Raw genomic sequence first — 18,170 nt, 5'->3', positions numbered from 1 at the left:
CCAGGATAGCCGGAACTAGATAGTGAGGCACTGTTTATTTTTTAAAAAAGGAGAAAGAGAGAGAGAGAGAAGAGGAGAGAGGAGAGGAGAGGAGAGGAGAGGAGAAGAGAGGAGAAAAGAAAAGAGAAAAGAAAAGAAAAAAGAAAGAATCTAATACCAGACATGGTGATGCATGTAATGCCTGAATTTGAGACTTGGAGGCAGGAGGATCCGGAGTTGAAGGTCATCCTCAGCTATACTGATCATCTGAGGCCAGGGTTACATAAGAACCTATCTGTAAGGCCGGGCGTTGGTGTCGCACACCTTTAATCCCATCTGGGAGGCAGAGCCAGGCGGATCTTTGTGAGTTCGAGGCCAGCCTGGTCTACAGAGCGAGATCCAGGAAAGGCGCAAAGCTACACAGAGAAACCCTGTCTCGGAAAAACAAAACAAAACCAAAAAAAAAAAAAAAAAAAAAGAAAGAAAGAAAGAAAGAAAGAAAGAAGAAAACCCTATCCGTAAGAAATGGGAAGAAAAAGGGCAGAGAGATGAGAGAAGGGGAAGAGGTGGAAGAAAGTGGGGGGTAGGTAGAGAGGGGTTGGGCGGGGAGGCAGGCTTTGCTGTCCTATGGGCCCCGCCTTATTCACCACTCCCGAGAACGACAGGCGCCCGGGAGAGGAGGATTCGCGTCCCTGCCACCGCGGTCCTCTCGGACGCCGTGGCGTCCCCAGCCCTTCGGGTTCCAGGTCTGAAACCTAACGCTCATCCCCAGCGCTGGCGTCAAACTCGGCGGGCACACGCCCGGCGTCAATCCCTCCAGGCCCCGCCCTCCGGCCTCGAGGCGCCTGCGCCGCACAGGGGCGCCTTTTACGACGCTTGGCTCGCTGCGCTTGGCGGCGGGCGCTCGGGAGCGGAGCAAGCGCCGGTGGAGCGGCGGCTCCGGGGTGTCGCAGGCGGGCGGTGTCGCCATGTCGCACGGGCACAGCCACGGCGGGGGCGGCTGTCGCTGCGCCGCCGAACGCGAGGAGCCGCCGGAGCAGCGCGGCCTGGCCTACGGGCTGTACCTGCGCATCGACCTGGAGCGGCTGCAGTGCCTGAACGAGAGCCGCGAGGGCAGCGGCCGCGGCGTCTTCAAGCCCTGGGAGGAGCGGACCGACCGCTCCAAGGTGGGCTGCCCGGGCGGGCCCGGAGCCGCGGGGCCTCCGAGGGTAGACAGGCAGGGAAACAGGCCCAAAGGAGCAAGGTGGGCCTTCTGCCTCCATTCCAAGGCGGCGGGGGCTTGTGAGGAACGAGACCAGAGAGGACTGCTGCCTCTCCCTCTGACCATTGGTCGGTCCAAATGGCTGCCCGACGGCACCACCTGGCCTAGCGTTTCCAACCTAGAGCCCAGGCCCCTTTGAAAGCCATGTGAAGGCTCCCCAGAAGCATACACATAAGCACCGGTCTTTGAATTCGCAGCCCGGAAAAAAAGCCCATTAGAATCCCTCTAGTGTAGTGGGTCCGTGGTGATTAGAAGACTGGCTGAGACTCATTATCCTCACGCTCTTAGGACCCTGGGGGAGGGGAGGCGTAGGGGGTTGCAGGTCTGTTTGCATCACATGCCCCTTTGTAGAACAGGGAGGCAAGATGCCTGAAATTGCGGGCTCTCAGCAGGTATGTGTTGCTTTCTCCCCCCACCCCCAGTTTGTTGAAAGTGATGCGGATGAAGAGCTTCTGTTTAATATTCCGTAAGTATCTCCTTGGCACTTGCCTCAGGCGAAGTAGGCTGTACCCAGTTGTCTCTTCAGATGGCTTCATTCATTGGCTGTGTCAGGAGTGCACATCTGTTTCTAGAAATGGGATAGATTACTTTGGTGGGTTTGAGGGAGAAAGTTTCTTAGCGTGTGTGTGTGTGTGTGTGTGTGTGTGTGTGTGTGTGTGTTGAATTAATAATGGAGAGATTGGGGTAAATTTCTTAGAGTTGTGGAATGACAGGACCTTTAAAATGACTCCAAGTGACAAGGGAGTAAAATTGGGCTGCGAGAGGGAAGGGTCTGGGGGTCACACAGCTTCGTGGGGTTCCATCCCAGGTAGACAGCCTTCTGTTTGCATTCTGGCAGATTTACGGGCAATGTCAAGCTCAAAGGCATCATCATAATGGGAGAGGACGATGACTCACATCCCTCCGAGATGAGACTGTGAGTAACAAGGGCTCAGGCCCTCGGGGAACCCCCCTTTTTCCGCTAACGTTTTGATCCAGGGTTAGGGAGATGGCTCAGGGGGTAAAAATGCTTGCTGCACAAGTGTGAGGATCAGAATTCGGATCCCCAACACCCAGGTGAAAAGCTGGTGTGGACGGACACGGTCCTGTGGGGACAGCAGGATTCCTAGGACTTGCAGGAGGTCAGCCTAGCTCCAAGTTCAAAGGGACCTGTCTCGAGGGAGAAGGTGAAGAACTATGGAGGAGGACACTTAATGTCTGCCTCTAGCCTGGATGTGCACATACCACACAACTAGGTTGGTCAGGCTGGGTGTGGCAGTGCCCATTTGTAATCCTCGAACTCAGGAAGCTGAGGCAGGAGGATTATTGTGAGTTCAGTGGATTGACCTCGTTCTCATTTACTTTGAAATGTATGTATGTATTGTTTCCTGAATTGATTATATATAGAAATAAGTTATTTAGGGGCTGGAGAGATGGCTCAGAGGTTAAGAGCACTGACTGTTCTTCCAGAGGTCCTGAGTTCAATTCCCAGCAACCACATGGTGGCTCACAACCATCTGTAATGAGATCTGGTGCCCTCTTGTGTAAACATAATAAATAAATACATCTTTAAAAAAAAGTTATTTAGGTAATATATACATGAATAAAAATACAAGCTTTGCTTTATTTTTGAGACAAGGACTTATGAGCCCAGGCTGGCCTTCAGCTTCATACCCTACCTCCATTTTCCAAATTACAGGTGTGTGCCACCATGCCCGGGTGACTTGATTGTTTTGATGCAGGTTCTCACTGTGTAACCCTGGCTGGCCTGGAACTCACAGAGCTCTGCCTTTCCCTGCCTTCCCAATGCTGGATTAAAGGCATGCACCACCCTGCCCAGCTGACTTTGTGTTGGGGATGGACTATTAGGCGTGTGGGTGCTTGGTAACTGTTCTACCACTGAGCCTCATCCCCAGCCTGGTGACTATCTTAGATTAAGCATCCTTGGGCCAGCTGCTTATCTCTTTTCCAAGTGCTGACTGTGAGACCATTCATTCATTCAGTGTAAAACAAATACCAGTTGTTGATGACTTTGCAGTTTCCGTAATGACCTCGCTGCAGATTCCGGAATGTTCTGTATGGCTGCTCTTGTTGTAGCATACAGTTACATCTTTCCACAGTTGTGCTGACATGGAGTCACTCCACCCGAGTCTGTGTGGCCTCAGCGAAGTTCCATGTAGCTTTGGCAACACCAGGTCTGTTGTTGGCACCACTGGTAGTCCTCCCGTCTGGAGAATTTGGTTTTTTTGGTGTTGCCCTCCTGAAAGAAGATGGTGGAAGGAAGATGGGGTTGCTGAGGATTTGAGACCAATTGGAGCTTTATAGTGACCTCCAGGCCAGTTTGGCTACTGCGTAACACCCCATTACAAGAAAACAACATTTTTAGAAGTTTAAAATAATAATAAAAAATACCTTAATTTGGGGCTAAGGTTGTAGCTCAGTAGTAGAGGACAGAGTATGTGTGAGGTCCCATGTCCAGTCCCTGCCACCCTTGGAGAGGATAAAGTTCCATTCCCAGTAACTACCGTGGATAGCTCACAATCATCTGTAACTCCAGCTCCAAGGGATCAGACACCCTCTTCTCCTTGGGCACACATACCTGTGTGACATTCACTCACACAGAAATACACACATTAATAAAAATATATCTAGGGCTGGAAAGATGACTTAGTGGTTAAGAGGACTGCTCTTCCAGGGGTCCTGAGTTCAATTCCCAGCATCCACATGATTGTTTACAACTGCCTATAACTGCAGTCCCATGGGATCTGATGCCCTCTTCTGGTGTGCAGATGTAGATGCAGACAAAACACTCATACATAAACAAATCTAAATAAATAAATAAATAAATAAATAAATAAATAAATAAATAAATAAATAAATAAATCTTTAACAGTATATCTCTGGGGCTGGAGAGATAGCTCAGAGGTTAAGAGCACTGGCTGCTCTTCCAGAGGACCTGGGTTCAATTCCCAGTAACCACATGATGGCTCACAACCATCTGTAATGAGATCTGGTGCCCTCTTCTGGCCTGCAGACATATATGAAAGCAGAACACTGTATACATAATAGATGAATAAATCTTGAAAAGAAAAGTATATCTAGCTGGGTGGTGGTGGTGCACGCCTTTAATCCCAACACTCAGGAGGCAGAGCCAGGCCAATCTCTGAGTTTGAGGTGAGCCTGGTCTACAGAATGAGATCCAGGACAGGCACCAAAGTTACACAGAGAAACCCTGTCTCGAAAAACCAAACCAAAACAAAACAAAAAACAGTATATCTATATGTGCTGAATCATTTTAATGAAACTGGATGTTTGCTCTGATACTTTAGTTGCTTTGGATACTTAGTTATTGGTAGGTTGACTGGCTTCAGTCAAGCTGGTGTCTCCCTGTAGCTCTCTGTTAATAGTGTGGTCTGTGGAGCAAAGTGAGTTAGTTCATTGTCACACTGTATACTTACTTACTAACTGCTCCATGACTTCCCACACTGTTCATCTTTATGCTTTGGTTTCTTTTGTGTGTATGTGTGTATGCCTGGGAGTATGTAAATATTTATATGCAACACACGTGTGCAGTCACCTTAGAGGTCAGAAGAGTGTCCTGGATCTTCTGGAACTGTAGTTACAGGTGGTTGTGAGCCACCATGTGGGTGCTGGGAACCAAAACTGAGTGCTCTTAATCTCCTCAGCCCCTTGGGTTTTTATTGATTTAATTTTCTGAGGCAAGGTCTTTCTACATAATCCTGGCTGGCCTGGCTGGCCTGGAACTTATAGAGATCCCCCTGCCTCTTTTGCCTCCTGAGGCTGTGGTTGAAAGTGGTGTGCTACCAAGCCTGGCTTTTTTTGGGGGGGAGGGAGGGGCATTTTGAGACAAGCTTTCTCTGTGTATCCCTGGCTGTCCTGGAATTCAGTCTATAGACCAGACTGACCTCAAACTCACAGAGATCCACCTACCTCTGCCTCCTAAGTGCTGGGATTAAAGGCATGTACCATCTGGCTTGTTTTGTTTTGTTTTGTTTTGAGAGGAGACCTCATACAGTTAGCTGGCCTCTAACTTACTGTGTAGCTGAGGCTGACTTTAAACTCCTGATCCTCCTGTTTCTGATTCCCAGTGCTGGGATCACAGGTGTGTACTTCCATGCCTGAGAAGCTTTTTCTTTTCTTTTATAAAGCCCCCCTCCCCCACGATCTTCTTATTCTGCAATACAGACTGGTCTCAAGCTCATGGCCGTCTTCCTGTGTCCGCCTCTCACATGCTGGCATTGGGTCACTGTGCCTGGTAATCTGTTGTTAACCATATTTGTGCTACTGTGCTATAGGACACTAGAAGGTATTCCTTCTACCTAGCTGCATCCTGTACTAGTTAACCATTCTTTCTGTGTGCTCACACCTTTTTTAGACTCTAGTAATCACTTCTCTTGTTTCCACAAAGTCAACCTGTTTTGCTTCTAGGTATGTGTGAGAGCATGCTGCATTTGTCTGTCTTTAGCTTATTTCACTTAACATAATATCCTCTAAGCTTGTCTACATTGCATCAAACGACAGAGAAAGATTTTATTCTTTTTATAACTGAATAGCATCCCATAGTGTGCTCACGTCAGATTTCTCTGTTCATTCATGTTGATGGGACTGCGGTTGTGGCTTGTCTTGGCCATTGTGAATAGCGCCATAATGGCAGCAGATGGCCATAGAAGCACATGTCTCTCCCAGACTCACTTCCTGTCCTCTGGGTATTTGCTCACTAAGGGAATTGTTAGATCGTGCGGTATTTCTAGTTCCTGTTTTGTTTCTCCTTTTTAAAAGAGTTTTCCATAGTCACACCCTAGTTTACATTCCTATATGCATTGTCTGTGTGGTTCCCTTTCTCTTCCTTCTCCAGGATTTCCTTTGTTTGGTTGGTTGTTTTATTTTGTTTTGTTTTTTGAGCTGAGGATCGAACCCAGGGCCTTGTGCTTGCTAGGCAGGCACTCTACCACTGAGCTAAATCCCCCCCCCCCCCCCCCTTTTTCCTTTTTTTTTTTTTTTTTTTTTTTTTTTTTTTTGAGACAGGGTTTCTCTGTGTAGATTTGGTGCCTGTCCTGGAACTCACTCTGTAGCCCAGGCTGGCCTGGAACTCAGAGATCCGCCTGCCTCTGCCTCCAGAGTGCTGGGATTACAGGCGTGCGCCATCACTGGCCAGCTTCCTCACTGGTATTTCTTTTTTGTCTTTTTGGTAGTAGCTGTTGTGAGAGGGCAGAACGATAGCCCATGGTTTAGATTTGCATTTCCTTGGTTAGTGACTCTGAATATTTTTTCATACTCTTATCGGATTCTTGAATATTTTCATTTTGGAGTTTTGAGACAGGGTCTTACTATATAACCCAGACTGACCTCAAACCTGGTATCTTCCTGGCTCTGCCTCCTAAGTGCTGGGATTATAAGCATGTGTCATCCCACTCTGCTTGTGTCCCTTTTGAGCAATGTCTTTCTGGATCCTTTGTTCTTTAACTAGATTATCTGCTCTTCTATGGTTGAGTTGAGTTCCATATGTATTTTGGACATTACCCCTTTTGGAGTAGCCTGCACATACTTTCTGTCATTCTGTAGGTTGAAAGATGGATTTTTAACTACAGTGCTACACTGCCTCATAATGCTGCTCATGAATGCTCACTGTTATTATCCTGCTGTGGATCATTCTCAGAAACACTTTGAAGCAAACACTTGCTTTCTTAAATGACATACATTCTGCTGTGGTAAAATTATAGCCCGCCCTTTGTGGGTGTGTTAATAAAATACCTGGAGGAACATTTGGCTGAGTGCTTCAGAATTTGTTCGGTGTTTTTGTTTTTAAATATCGTCTTTACTGGCAATTTTAACTTTCCAAATCCTTTTATGAGTTTGTGGTCTTTTTGTACTCTTTTTGAAGTGGAACCCCCCCCCTCCACCGTTGTATTTTAAGAAATATTACTAGGCATGGTGGCACAGACCTTTAATCTTAGCACTTGGGAGGCAGAGGCAGGTGGATCTCTGTGAGTTCAGAGCCAGCCTGGTCTACCTAGCAAGTTCCAGGACAGCCATGGTTACATAATAGAGAGACCCTGTCTCAAAAAAAAGAAAGAAAGAAAAGAAAAGAAAGAAAGAAAGAGAAAGAGAGAAAGAAAAGAAATATAATATGATATGATGGTGTTTGTAATTTTTGGACATGAAACCCGCTTGAGTGTTGGGCCACCTGATCTTATCTCTTAACTGTGTGTAATGTTTCTGCTGAAGTATACATTTTCCCATCAGTAAGCTGTTTTAGTTCACATTGCAGCATGGGCAGAATGTGCTGAATTGACTCTTTTCCATGCAGTCCCTGCGTGTGACCCTGCTGAGCGTTTTCTACATTGCTTCCTGGGATCTCAGATCACTTGAAGATGCCACTGGATTGTGCTGTGGTTCCTAGCTCTTGACTTGCTTTTCCATTCTTCTCCCTCCCTGTTTCTTCCTCTTCTTTCTTTCAAGGTGGGGTCTTGCTTTTTGCCTACAGTGGCCCCAATGAGCTCTGCTCAGCAGGCCTTTTGCTTTGTCTCCCTGGTAACCAGGGCTGCAGGCCTGCACTGCTCCTTCCAGCTTGGTCGTTGGCCTAGATGTTTGTATGTTAATGCCAGTAAAATGCCATTTTGATCCTAACTTTGGATCTCCTTTCGATGGAACTGAGGCTAGTTGAGCAGTCAGTAGGGAGTTATTAAACACTGAAAAATTAATAATGCATATTCCTTGACTTTTCTTCCTTTTTCCCCCTCAGGTACAAGAACATCCCACAGATGTCCTTTGATGATACAGAAAGGGAACCTGATCAGACCTTCAGTCTGAACCGAGATGTTTCAGGAGAATTAGAGTATGCTACAAAGTAAGCACAGGACCTGTCCTCTACTCTCTGTGTCTTTTCTTCCTTTCATTTTGGAGAAGGGTCTTGCTGTAGAGCCCAGGCTGGCCTTGAACTCAGTCTTCCTGTGTATCTGTCTCCCCATAGTACATACTCACTTGCCCTGGCCTGTGCCATGGCTTCTCTTTGCTTGCAGTGAGCATTCAGCCTGTGAGCTTGCCTCTTTCTTTTGGCTAGTATCCTGCTCTCTGAGCATTGGAATCGAGTTACAGCAGCAGAGGAAGCTTGATCCTTGGCATAGCCAACTTTTGGCAGAGATAGGTGCACATCACAGACTTGTTAACTTGGAAGCATTGGGCAGTCCTGGCTGAGCAGCTAGTATGGCTAAGCGTAGGTGTTTGCAGAATGGGTTTATGGCAGACTTGGTTACCTGTGTCCACCTGGTCTCTTTTTTTTTGCTTTTTTGAGACAGGGTTTCTCTGTGTAGCTTTGCGCCTGTCCTGGATCTTGCTCTGTAGACCAGGCTGGCCTCGAACTCACAGAGATCCTCCTGCCTCTGCCTCCCGAGTGAGTGCTGGGATTACAGGCGTGCGCCACCACCCCCCGGCCTACCTGGTCTCTTCTTTAGTGTTCTCTTTCTCCTAAGGGGGAAGCTGACATGATAGACATGGCTTAGAACCCTGCTTGGTCAAATGCCATTCCTGTTTCTTGAAGTTAGGGGCATTGTCTCTCCCTCCCTTCCTTCCTTCCTTCCTTCCTTCCTTCCTTCTTTCCTCTCTCTTTCTCTCTTTTTTTTTTGAGACAGTCTGGCTGGGCTGGAATTAACATGCAGATTAGACTGACCTTAAACTTAAGGCAATCCTCTTGCCTCTGCCTTCCGGGTATGGTGATGACATATGCTACTCTGTCAGGTGTGTTGTTTATTCATTTTTCTGTCCTTCCTGCCTTAGAGGAGGTCTGGCAGATGTCTAGTAAGTGTTCACTGTATGAGTTGCTGCTCCGCAGGACCAGGTGAAGGACCAGGTGTCCTCTAGTATCAGCTGCAAGTCGGGACGGAACTGTTGTCTCCCATGGTAACTGTCTTCTCTCCCTCTTCCTTTTCTGTCCTAGAATTTCCCGGTTCTCAAATGTTTATCATCTCTCTATTCATATTTCAAAAAACTTTGGAGCAGATACCACGAAGGTCTTCTATATTGGTCTGAGAGGAGAGTGGACTGAGGTAAGAGATTGGTCAGTGTGTCCGCACCCCATGGGGCAGGAACTCCAGGGAAGAGAGCAAGGGAGGTGTTGGTTGCTCCATTTGTTTATAGTTTTCCTTTCTTTTTTGTTTGCTTTGTTTTGAGACAGGCTCTCACCTGGCCTAGCTGGCCTAGAACTCATTATGTAGACCAGGCTTGCCTGGGTCTCACAGAGATCCACCTGCATCTGCTTCCTGAGTGCCTGGCTTCATAATTGTTCTTGATTTCATCATAATAACTTTTTTCATTGGATAGACTCTTAAGTTTTTGTTTTTCTAATTCATGTGTTTTATTTTCTGTATATATTTATGTGTATATGGTTATAGGTATATGTGTGCTACAGTATGTGGAGCTCACAGGACAACGTGTGGGAGTCATTTCTCTCCTTCCACCATATTGGTTTCAAGTGTAGAACTAGGTCATCAGCTTGGCGGCGGCATCATTACCTGCTGAGCTGTCTTGCTGGCCCCACTATAGGTATTATTAAGGGAATGGAAATGATGTCATTTCCATCAGTTCAGTTTTGAAGTTTCAAGTTTTCATGAGTATTTTGATACAGGCTGTGGCTGCATCTCAGTGACAGCTTGCTTAGCACGCAGGAGGCCATTGGTTCCACCCATCACTCACTCTTGACAATATTCCGAGCACTGGAGATCAGATAAGTTCCTGTTCTCACCTGGATTTGAGAGTCCTTAGTAGTGGATAGTGGTCTTTTCCGGCTTCTCAAGATTCAAGTGTCAGCAGAGGGAGCTTCAGAGAGCTCATGTGGCAGGCAGCCTGACTGAGGACTGCTGCACTGCAGCGCTCTGGGAAAGGGGGGGTCCTTAGTGGTCACTGAGCTCACCCTCCCTTTTCTTGTAGCTTCGCCGGCATGAGGTGACCATCTGCAATTACGAAGCATCAGCTAACCCAGCAGACCACCGGGTCCATCAGGTCACCCCACAGACACACTTCATTTCTTAAGGGCTGGCCCAGGCTCCCTTGGATGCACTGTGAGCGAAGATGTGCGACCACCTGCTGGGAAGGACGTAGGAGGCTCCAGCAAGAGTTGCCTGCTGCAGCCTCGGCCAGGCTCTGTCTTGGGGTTCTGCCGGAACCTGGCCTGTGGAAACCGCCTCACCACCAGGAGTGGTGTGGGTGCCAAGGGACAGACGTTCTCTAAGGCACTGCAGAAAACAGGCTTAGGCTGGGTGGCATCTGGCAGTGATGAATAACGTTTGCTTTTTCAGACAGTGTGGCCATGGGATCCCAAGTGTCTTGTTGCTTGTGGCAGGTTTTTTGTGTGATTTGTCCTTTTTTATAAAAGGAAGCTTCCTCGGCTGCAGGAATCCTTCTGAAACCTGAGTTTTGTGTTTGTGTTAGCCATCAGGAAGACCTCCAACTAGAAACACATGCCCCTGCTTGCTCCTCCTCCCTGTCATTGCTCAGCATTTGTGTCAGAGTGCCCAGCTGGTGTCACATGTCATGCACAAGTGCCCCATGATGGTGGCTGGAAAGGAAGGAGTCTCCTGGTAAATGACTGCTTGGCGGAGGTCTCTTCTCACTGTCTAGCCAAGCGGGTGAGAGAGCATGAAGTCGTTTCTCTGGATGACCTGGGTGGGGTAAGATTGAGACTTCCTGGGGATCACCCTGGGGACCTCCTTGGTGTTTACTTGCTTCTAACTTTTTTACCTGTGTTGTAAACTCAGTGCTCAAATCTGGAGACCCTGGTTCTTCTGTTCATGGCTTTTATTCACTGTGACTAATGAGCTTCCTAATAAATCCTTGCCAGACTTTTGTCTTTTCTTCTGTGCTCTTGGTACTGTGAAACTTACAAGTAGGTAAAACACCCATGCACATGAAATAATATTAAACATAGGTGAGATTCTGGAGGCATTGGACAGGGCGAGGACAATTGCTTCACAGCGAATGGAGGTAGCACCCGGTGAGAATCCCAGTGTCAGCACTGAGACGGTTTTCTCATTGAGTAGGGAGAGTTGTCGAGGGAGGAGTGCTGAATCGGGTCCTGGTGGACTCCAGGATGGCCCATCTTCATCAAGGAGAACATGCGGGGTTGGGGATTTAGGCCCTGGGTTCGATCCTCAGCTCCACATACCAAAAAAAAAAAAAAAAAAAAGAGAGAGAGAGAGAGAGAACATGTTCTTTCTGAAAAAAAAGGTCTGCCACTCAGCCTTGTTGGGAATCAAAGTTCTGAAATAAACTAGAATGCAAACAGTTCTCTCAGTGCATGAAGGTTATCTACTCAGCCACAGCTTGCTTTGTGTGGGACATTCTGAAGATGTGCAGAAAGGCTAGTGGGTAAGGGTGTAGTTCAGCAGTAGAGTACTTGCTAGCTTGTCTGGGTTTGGTTCCTAGCACCAAGATAAATTATGGCTATTTAAAAATTTTGGATTAAGGGGAGATGTAAAGTTAAAAACCTCAAAACAGGGCCATGCAGATGGCTCAGTGGGTCAAAGTGTTTGCTGGTCAAGTCTGACAACCTTAGTTGGGATCCCCAGAACCCAAATGAGAAGCCACAGGTTGTGGCTCATGTCTGTAATCCCAGTGAGATGGGCAGAAACAGGAGATTCCCCAGGAAGTGCTCAGGCTAGCTTGACTGGAACAGACAGCAGCAGAACAGACTGCCTCAACAATGAGGTTTGCGGGCGTGATGGCCCACGCCTTTAGTCCCAGTCCTTGGGAGGCAGAGGCAGGCACATCTCTGAGGTTAAGGCCAGTCTGGTCTACATAGCAAGTTCTGAGAATTGATGGCTGAACATGTTCTCTGATGTGAACAAAATAAGTACACACGTCATAGAAAACACCCAACACCTCTAAACACCAGCCCATTTGTTCACTAATATGTACTCACATGTAGCTCCTAAACCTGGACCTGTGGCCAAAGTGCCCACATGATGAGTCTATAGGACATGCATTTCATCCAGAAACCAACTCAGCAGGATTCTGCAGTCAGGGGGCTGGCTTATTGTTTTCTTCTACTTAGGGTTTCTCCGTGTTGCTCTGGCTGTCCTGGAACTCTCCCTCTAGACCAGGCTGGCCTTGAAATCGCAGAGATCTGCCTGGCTCTGCCTCCCGAGTGCTGGGATTACAGGTGTGCACCGGCTGTTTTCCCCATGCCTTTTTTTTTTTTTTTTTTGAGATGGTTTCTCTAGCTTTGGAGCCTTTCCTGGAACTCGCTTTGTAGACCAGGCTGGCCTTGAACTCACAGAGATCTGCCGCCTGCCTCTGCCTCCCAAGTGCTGGGGTTACAGGCATGCACCACCACCGTCCGGCTCCCCTTTCTTTCATGACATCCACCTCCAGGTCTTTGGCTTGCTGTGGTCCCTTGATACTAGTATTCCAAGCTCCATCTCCATGACCTGTGTTGTCTTAAACACAAGAACGAGCTGCTGCTTGGCAGGGAGGGAAGTGCTTTGTTGAGGTTCCAAGCTTGTATTGCTTTGGGTTCACAGAAAAAAAAATTAGTGTAAATTAAACTAGGAGAATGAGTCCTCAGTTGCTGAGGGACCCCTGTGACTCATTTCCTGTTTGTAGATTCCTACTGGCTCTCTCAGGGATTCAATCCTTGTTCAGCTTGTCTCTCAGCCTGGAGTCCAAGCCCAATTTCCACTTCACCCGTGTGACTCAGTGGTGATCAGATGAAACCCTTTTGTTCTCAGCTCGCAGCTGGTGGCATTTTGTGCAACCTTCAAAGCATCACTTGACAAGGACAGTGTCTCGACAACACTGCCAGTGCTGTTGAGTATCCTGATACAGCCTACATACTTTCCCAGGGTCCTTCAAGTGATTAAGGCTTCACACTGTGATTTTACAGTGTTCAAAGCAAGTTTACATGACCTCATTGGAGCTTAACAGCAAAGTTATGAAATAGCAGGTGGTTATTATCACTTTATAGCCGAGGAAGCCGGTCAGGAAAGGCAGATTACAGTATAATCTTGAGGTTGCTATTTATTTACTTCTTTCTCCAAGCCTTGGTTTCCTCATCTGTAAAGATGTGATCTCAGGTCTTTTCAGGTCAGGCTGCATCCATGACCCTGTGAAACTGAAATAGGGCTTGAAAACCAGTATCAAGGATGAGCAAGAAGAAAGATGAGCAAGAAGACAGATCTAAAGTGTATGAGGTGTGTAGTTAAAAGCATTCACAAATTTTGTGAGGGAAGCCAGTCTCGGAGATGCTAAAGTGTTCCACTATAGTAACCATTTTACTATATATGTATACAATACTGTGCGCTGGAGACATAAACAGTAAAATGCATCTTAATAAAACCAAACAGTGGTTAATACCCAAGACCACACCTGGAAGTGTGCCCTGCCCTATGGGGATGGGAAGTGGAATGCCTCTCCTCCAGGACGAAGGTCGGCTAGAAGGGCTTGGCTGGCAGGCATCTGGAAATCCCATGTCATGTCCAGACGCTGCAGGTGGCAGCGTCGCATCACAGGGAGTGGTCCCACTGTGGGCAACATGGCAGCTCCTAGCCGGGAAACCCGGACCCGCTTCCGGGTTCCGTACTGCTGGCCAGGCTACTTCCGGCAGCGCGATGGCTGGGTTCCCCGGACTCGAACGGAAGTTCCGGCGGGGGCGGCCGAGGGGGAAGAGTGTGTGTCTGTGCGGGAGAAAGGAGAGAATCGCCCGAACGGTCTCGGAAGCCCCTGGGAGTGAGGTACCCGGCCGGGCGTGCGGCGAGGCTGCGAGGGTCCCGGGGGCGGCGGCGGGGAGCGGCCGGAGGGCGCTGTCCCGTCCTGGGGCGGCGGGGCCAGGGGCTGCGCGCGTGGCGGGAGAACGGCTGCGCACTGAGTAGTGGGGGGACCCCATTGTGGGGCGGAGGCTCCCCCGGGTCAGTGCCCCTTTGTGGGCGGGTGCGAACTCAGGGGCAGGGCAGCAGATGCCACCGTAGGGATGTGATGACCCTGGGTCCAAGTTCCCACTGTGGAGAATGGGAGACACCAGGTCATCCTTTGGAGAGTGGGAGCCGGGTGGAGGTGGGAGTCCCCAGAGCCGAGGAGGAAGGGGATCCTAGCTTAGAGCGGCAGGTGCATTCCCTGTGGGAAGAGGAACCTGAGGGTCAGCGGTGTGGAGAGATGCTGTGTGATCTTCCTACCTTGTGGAGGGCAGTTAGGGTCAGAGCTGAAAGGTGGGTGCCTGCAGGAGGGCGGGGCGCCCTTTAGAAGACACTTAAGAGGCAGGTAGCGGAAGCTTCCGGAGTTTGGAGGATGCTAAGGATAGGAGGGGCCAGCCAGCCTGATATTCTTTTGTGTTGGGAGTCCCAACACCTGTTCATTTGGAGACCCATTTGGATTCAGTGGCAGCAGCAACAGCAGGTAGTCCCGTGGAGGTGGGAAGGCTTGGAGCACCAATTTGTGATGGAAGATGGCAGAAGGGAGTTGTTAGGCTCTCATGGGACAGGGGGGGCTTCCAGAGGCCCTAGGAATTTTTTTACTGAGCCAGAAACTGCTGTGAAGACTGGATAGGGGCTGGAGGGGAAGAGAAGGAAGATGGGGAGGTGGGTGGGACTGAAAGTCTGTTTCCTTGGCATTTTTTTTTCCTTCATCTCTCTAGGGCCAGGACTCAGGGAAGAGGGGCTCTGGGGGTTCCAGGAAAGGGACGCCTGGGACCTTGGGAGGATATAGTTAACACTCAGAGGCTTATGAAGGAAGGCTGCAGGAAACACTCTGCCTTTCCTTGTCCCCCATTTCCAACCCCCATGCCAGCCCATCTGTACCTCGCTTAGGCTCTGGGGTTGCATCAGAACCAGTGATGTGAGTTCTAGACCGTGAGGATGTCTGCCTCTGCTTCTCAACTTTGGGATGGGACCAACTTTCTTTTGGTTTTTCATGACAGGATATCTCTGTGTAGCCCTGGCTGTCCTGGAACTCACTCTGTAGACCAGGCTGACCTCGAACTCAGAGATCAGCCTGCCTCTGTCTCCTGAGTGCTGGGATTAAAGGCATGCGCTACCACCCCCTGGCAAGGGCCAACCCTCTATCCCTCTGCCACAGATTTCTCTTTGCCTGTGTTTTCTCCCAGCTCAGAACCAAACCCTGGTGATGTGTAGAGCTGATGGCCTGGGTGGGCTTCTTAAACCAGAAGGTTTCTCTGGCCTGGCTTTGCTCTTGACCTGCCGCCTTCCCTTGCACAGGCCCAGCCTGCAGGAAGGCCTGCAGTGTATGTGTGGTAACACCATGTCTGTGCCCCTGCTCACTGACGCTGCTACTGTGTCTGGAGCTGAGCGGGAAACGGCCGCGGTAAGGACCCCTGGGCCAGACTTGTGGGTGGTAACTGGATGTCGACAGTGTGGGAAACATGGAGGTGGCGGTCTGAGAAGTGGGAGGAGGGAGCTGGAATTGGAGGTTCTGAAGGGGGACTTTCCCTACCCATTTTTTACTTTTTTTCCAGGTTATATTTTTACATGGACTTGGAGACACAGGGTGAGTGAGCTGAGGGGTGAGGTGCTCCTTCATCAGGTGGGGATGGAGGACCATTGTCCCTCTCAGTCCTTCCTCTACTGGTGCCTCTTCTTCCTTCCCACAGGCACAGCTGGGCTGACGCCCTCTCCACCATCCGGCTTCCTCATGTCAAGTACATCTGTCCCCATGCGTGAGTGTCACCCCAGCTAGAGAGGGGCTGGCGGGGTCTTCTAGTCCTAGGCCAATTGTTTTCATCAGCTGCCTCCTGGGGCTTGGGCTTAAAGCAGTCAGGCCTTGTCCAGTCTTATCTCCCTAGGGCCCTAGGAATGGGCTCCAGTTCCTGCCTTCACCCCCAAGGCTTCCTAGACCCAAGACCTCCTAAAAAGAGCCTTCCCCAAGTACTCACCCTCTGAGCTGGACCCCATCACCGGGTGTTAGTCTCTGCTTTTCTCCATCCTCACCGCCGATGCCCCAACCCCAGTCTCCAGCCCCACGTGGCAGGTTGCCTGGCAACACTTGAAACACAGGCCCTGCCTGCTGGGAGGGGCCCCCAAGGGCAGTTCTGCCCATTCCCAGGCTCTCTACTGAACGATTTATCCCTCCTGAGACCTGGCCACCCCTCCACAGGCCCAGGATCCCTGTGACGCTCAACATGAAGATGGTGATGCCTTCCTGGTGAGTTTGGGACAGGAAAGAGATGAGAACTGAGGGAGCTACAGGGGCTGGCCAGGTCTTCCAAAAACTGCTGCCTCTGCTTGCCCAGGTTTGACCTGATGGGGCTGAGTCCAGACGCCCCAGAGGATGAAGTTGGCATCAAGAAGGCAGCAGAGAACAGTAAGCCCCCAGCCGCTCCCTCCCCACCTCTCCTTCCCAATGCTCTGGGCAGTGCCCACTCGCACCCCTTCAAGCCTCCAGCAGTTTCCTCCACCCAGTCATACCCTTCCCCCACCCCCAGTCAAGGCTTTGATTGAACATGAGATGAAGAATGGGATCCCTGCCAATCGAATCGTCCTGGGTGGCTTTTCGCAGGTGAGGAGGGTGTGAGGGGGAGGGGCTGGCTGTCGGAGCTGCTCTCTCCTGACCTGTCATTCTCTTCTCCCCAGGGCGGGGCCCTGTCCCTCTATACAGCTCTTACCTGCCCCCACCCTCTGGCTGGCATCGTGGCATTGAGCTGTTGGCTACCTCTGCATCGGAACTTTCCCCAAGTGAGTACCCCTGTAAGCCCCTCCTCTCCTGAGGGACCCTGGGCTTGGGCACTGGGCTGCATGTGGCACTGATCTTGCCTTGGAAATTCTTTCTGGCCCACAGGCAGCCAATGGTAGTGCCAAGGACCTGGCCATCCTTCAATGCCATGGGGAGCTGGATCCCATGGTACCTGTTCGGTTTGGGGCCCTGACAGCTGAGAAGCTCCGGTCTGTTGTCACACCTGCCAGGGTCCAGTTCAAGACCTACCCAGGGGTCATGCACAGCTCCTGTCCTCAGGTTAGTGGGGTGGCCTACTCCTATGCTCCCCCTCCTCCCTCCAGCAAGGAAGCTCACCATCTCCCCTTACCCCAGGAGATGGCAGCTGTAAAGGAATTTCTGGAGAAGCTTCTGCCTCCGGTTTAACTAGTTGCTGGCTCCCATCGCGGTCCCCCAGCTCACGGGGGCGGGGACCCCGCAAACAATCACCGCACCATCTTGGATCTGAGCCGGCCGAGCCCCTGTCCCTTCTCTTCCCACCCTGTCCTCTTCCCACTGGCCTCTGGGGCAGGTGGCTGAGGCTGGCCAGGCCTTCCTGCTGGCCTCGGCCATCTGGAAGTCAGCAGCAGGGGTGGGCTGCTTTCTTACCCACTTCCCCAGAGGCGGGCCCCAGCAGCAGTATTGGAGGGGCTGTAGGCAGTGGGAGAAAGGGGCCCAGCTGCTGACCCACTCACTCAGGACCTCACTCACTAGCCCCGCTTTGGGCCCCCTCCTGCGACCTCAGGGTTTGGCCCGTGGGGCCCTCATGGCCCCCCACCCCATGACTCTGCCCGGATAATCGTCTCTCCTGCCTCACTGCAGCTGCTTCTGTCACGAATGTGTCCCTGGCCCGGGGGGGGGGGGGGGGGGGGAACCCTTGCTACTGTGGGCTGCCTGCTCATGGGCAGGCAAGCCAGTGAGGTGGTAGAGTCCCTCAGGGCCTCCCATCAGCCCCGTCACCAGGGGGGCTGGGCCCTGCCTCCCCACGGCCCTTCCTTGCAGGCCTGGAGCTTGCAGGGCTGGATTGAGGTTCAAGGGTCCCCCGCCCCCTGCTGTCTCACCCTCACTATGTCCCCACTCTAGGGCCAGGGAGGTGTGGGGGAGGGGTTGTGTCTTGTCTTCTGTCTCCATGTGGTTTTGGGTGTTTTTCTTGTTTTGTCCTGGATTCCGATAAAATTAAAGAGATTGCTTCCTCAACTCTGAGGCCTGCCTGATGCAGTGCAGAGTGACCGTCTGTGAGAAT

General features: G+C 50.4%; 2 protein-coding genes across 2 annotated transcripts; both read left to right on the top strand.

Moving 5' to 3' along the window:
* Window positions 1–822: 822 nt before the first annotated feature.
* Window positions 823–11,077, top strand: Pithd1 (PITH domain containing 1). Its single transcript, XM_036179769.1, has 6 exons — window positions 823–1,145; window positions 1,663–1,706; window positions 2,079–2,156; window positions 7,983–8,087; window positions 9,174–9,282; window positions 10,163–11,077. Exons 1-6 carry the CDS (start codon window positions 948–950, stop codon window positions 10,262–10,264), a joined length of 636 nt encoding a protein of 211 aa, XP_036035662.1. The 5' UTR covers window positions 823–947; the 3' UTR covers window positions 10,265–11,077.
* A 2,769-nt stretch (window positions 11,078–13,846) lies between these two features.
* Lypla2 (lysophospholipase 2) lies at window positions 13,847–18,130 on the top strand. Its single transcript, XM_036178510.1, has 10 exons — window positions 13,847–13,962; window positions 15,439–15,544; window positions 15,696–15,727; window positions 15,831–15,896; window positions 16,334–16,381; window positions 16,470–16,540; window positions 16,662–16,735; window positions 16,810–16,911; window positions 17,015–17,188; window positions 17,264–18,130. The coding sequence occupies exons 2-10, from the start codon at window positions 15,467–15,469 to the stop codon at window positions 17,312–17,314; spliced, it is 696 nt and encodes a 231-aa protein (XP_036034403.1). The 5' UTR covers window positions 13,847–13,962; window positions 15,439–15,466; the 3' UTR covers window positions 17,315–18,130.
* Window positions 18,131–18,170: the final 40 nt, after the last annotated feature.

This window comes from Onychomys torridus, chromosome 2, assembly GCF_903995425.1.
Source record: "Onychomys torridus chromosome 2, mOncTor1.1, whole genome shotgun sequence".
In the NCBI taxonomy this organism is placed as follows: Eukaryota; Metazoa; Chordata; class Mammalia; order Rodentia; family Cricetidae; genus Onychomys; species Onychomys torridus.
This window is presented reverse-complemented; position numbering and strand designations above follow the sequence as displayed.

What these genes read in the sequence shown, in the direction of transcription:
- Pithd1 (XM_036179769.1), top strand. Translation starts at nt 948, where the DNA reads ATGTCGCACGGGCACAGCCACGGCGGGGGCGGCTGTCGCTGCGCCGCC. An exon ending in GAATTAGAGTATGCTACAAA is followed by an intron (nt 8,088 to 9,173) that starts GTAAGCACAGGA and finishes TTTCTGTCCTAG; the next exon opens with AATTTCCCGGTTCTCAAATG. An exon ending in TGAGAGGAGAGTGGACTGAG is followed by an intron (nt 9,283 to 10,162) that starts GTAAGAGATTGG and finishes CTTTTCTTGTAG; the next exon opens with CTTCGCCGGCATGAGGTGAC.
- Lypla2 (XM_036178510.1), top strand. Translation starts at nt 15,467, where the DNA reads ATGTGTGGTAACACCATGTCTGTGCCCCTGCTCACTGACGCTGCTACT. An exon ending in CTGAGCGGGAAACGGCCGCG is followed by an intron (nt 15,545 to 15,695) that starts GTAAGGACCCCT and finishes CTTTTTTTCCAG; the next exon opens with GTTATATTTTTACATGGACT. An exon ending in CAAGAAGGCAGCAGAGAACA is followed by an intron (nt 16,541 to 16,661) that starts GTAAGCCCCCAG and finishes CCCCACCCCCAG; the next exon opens with TCAAGGCTTTGATTGAACAT.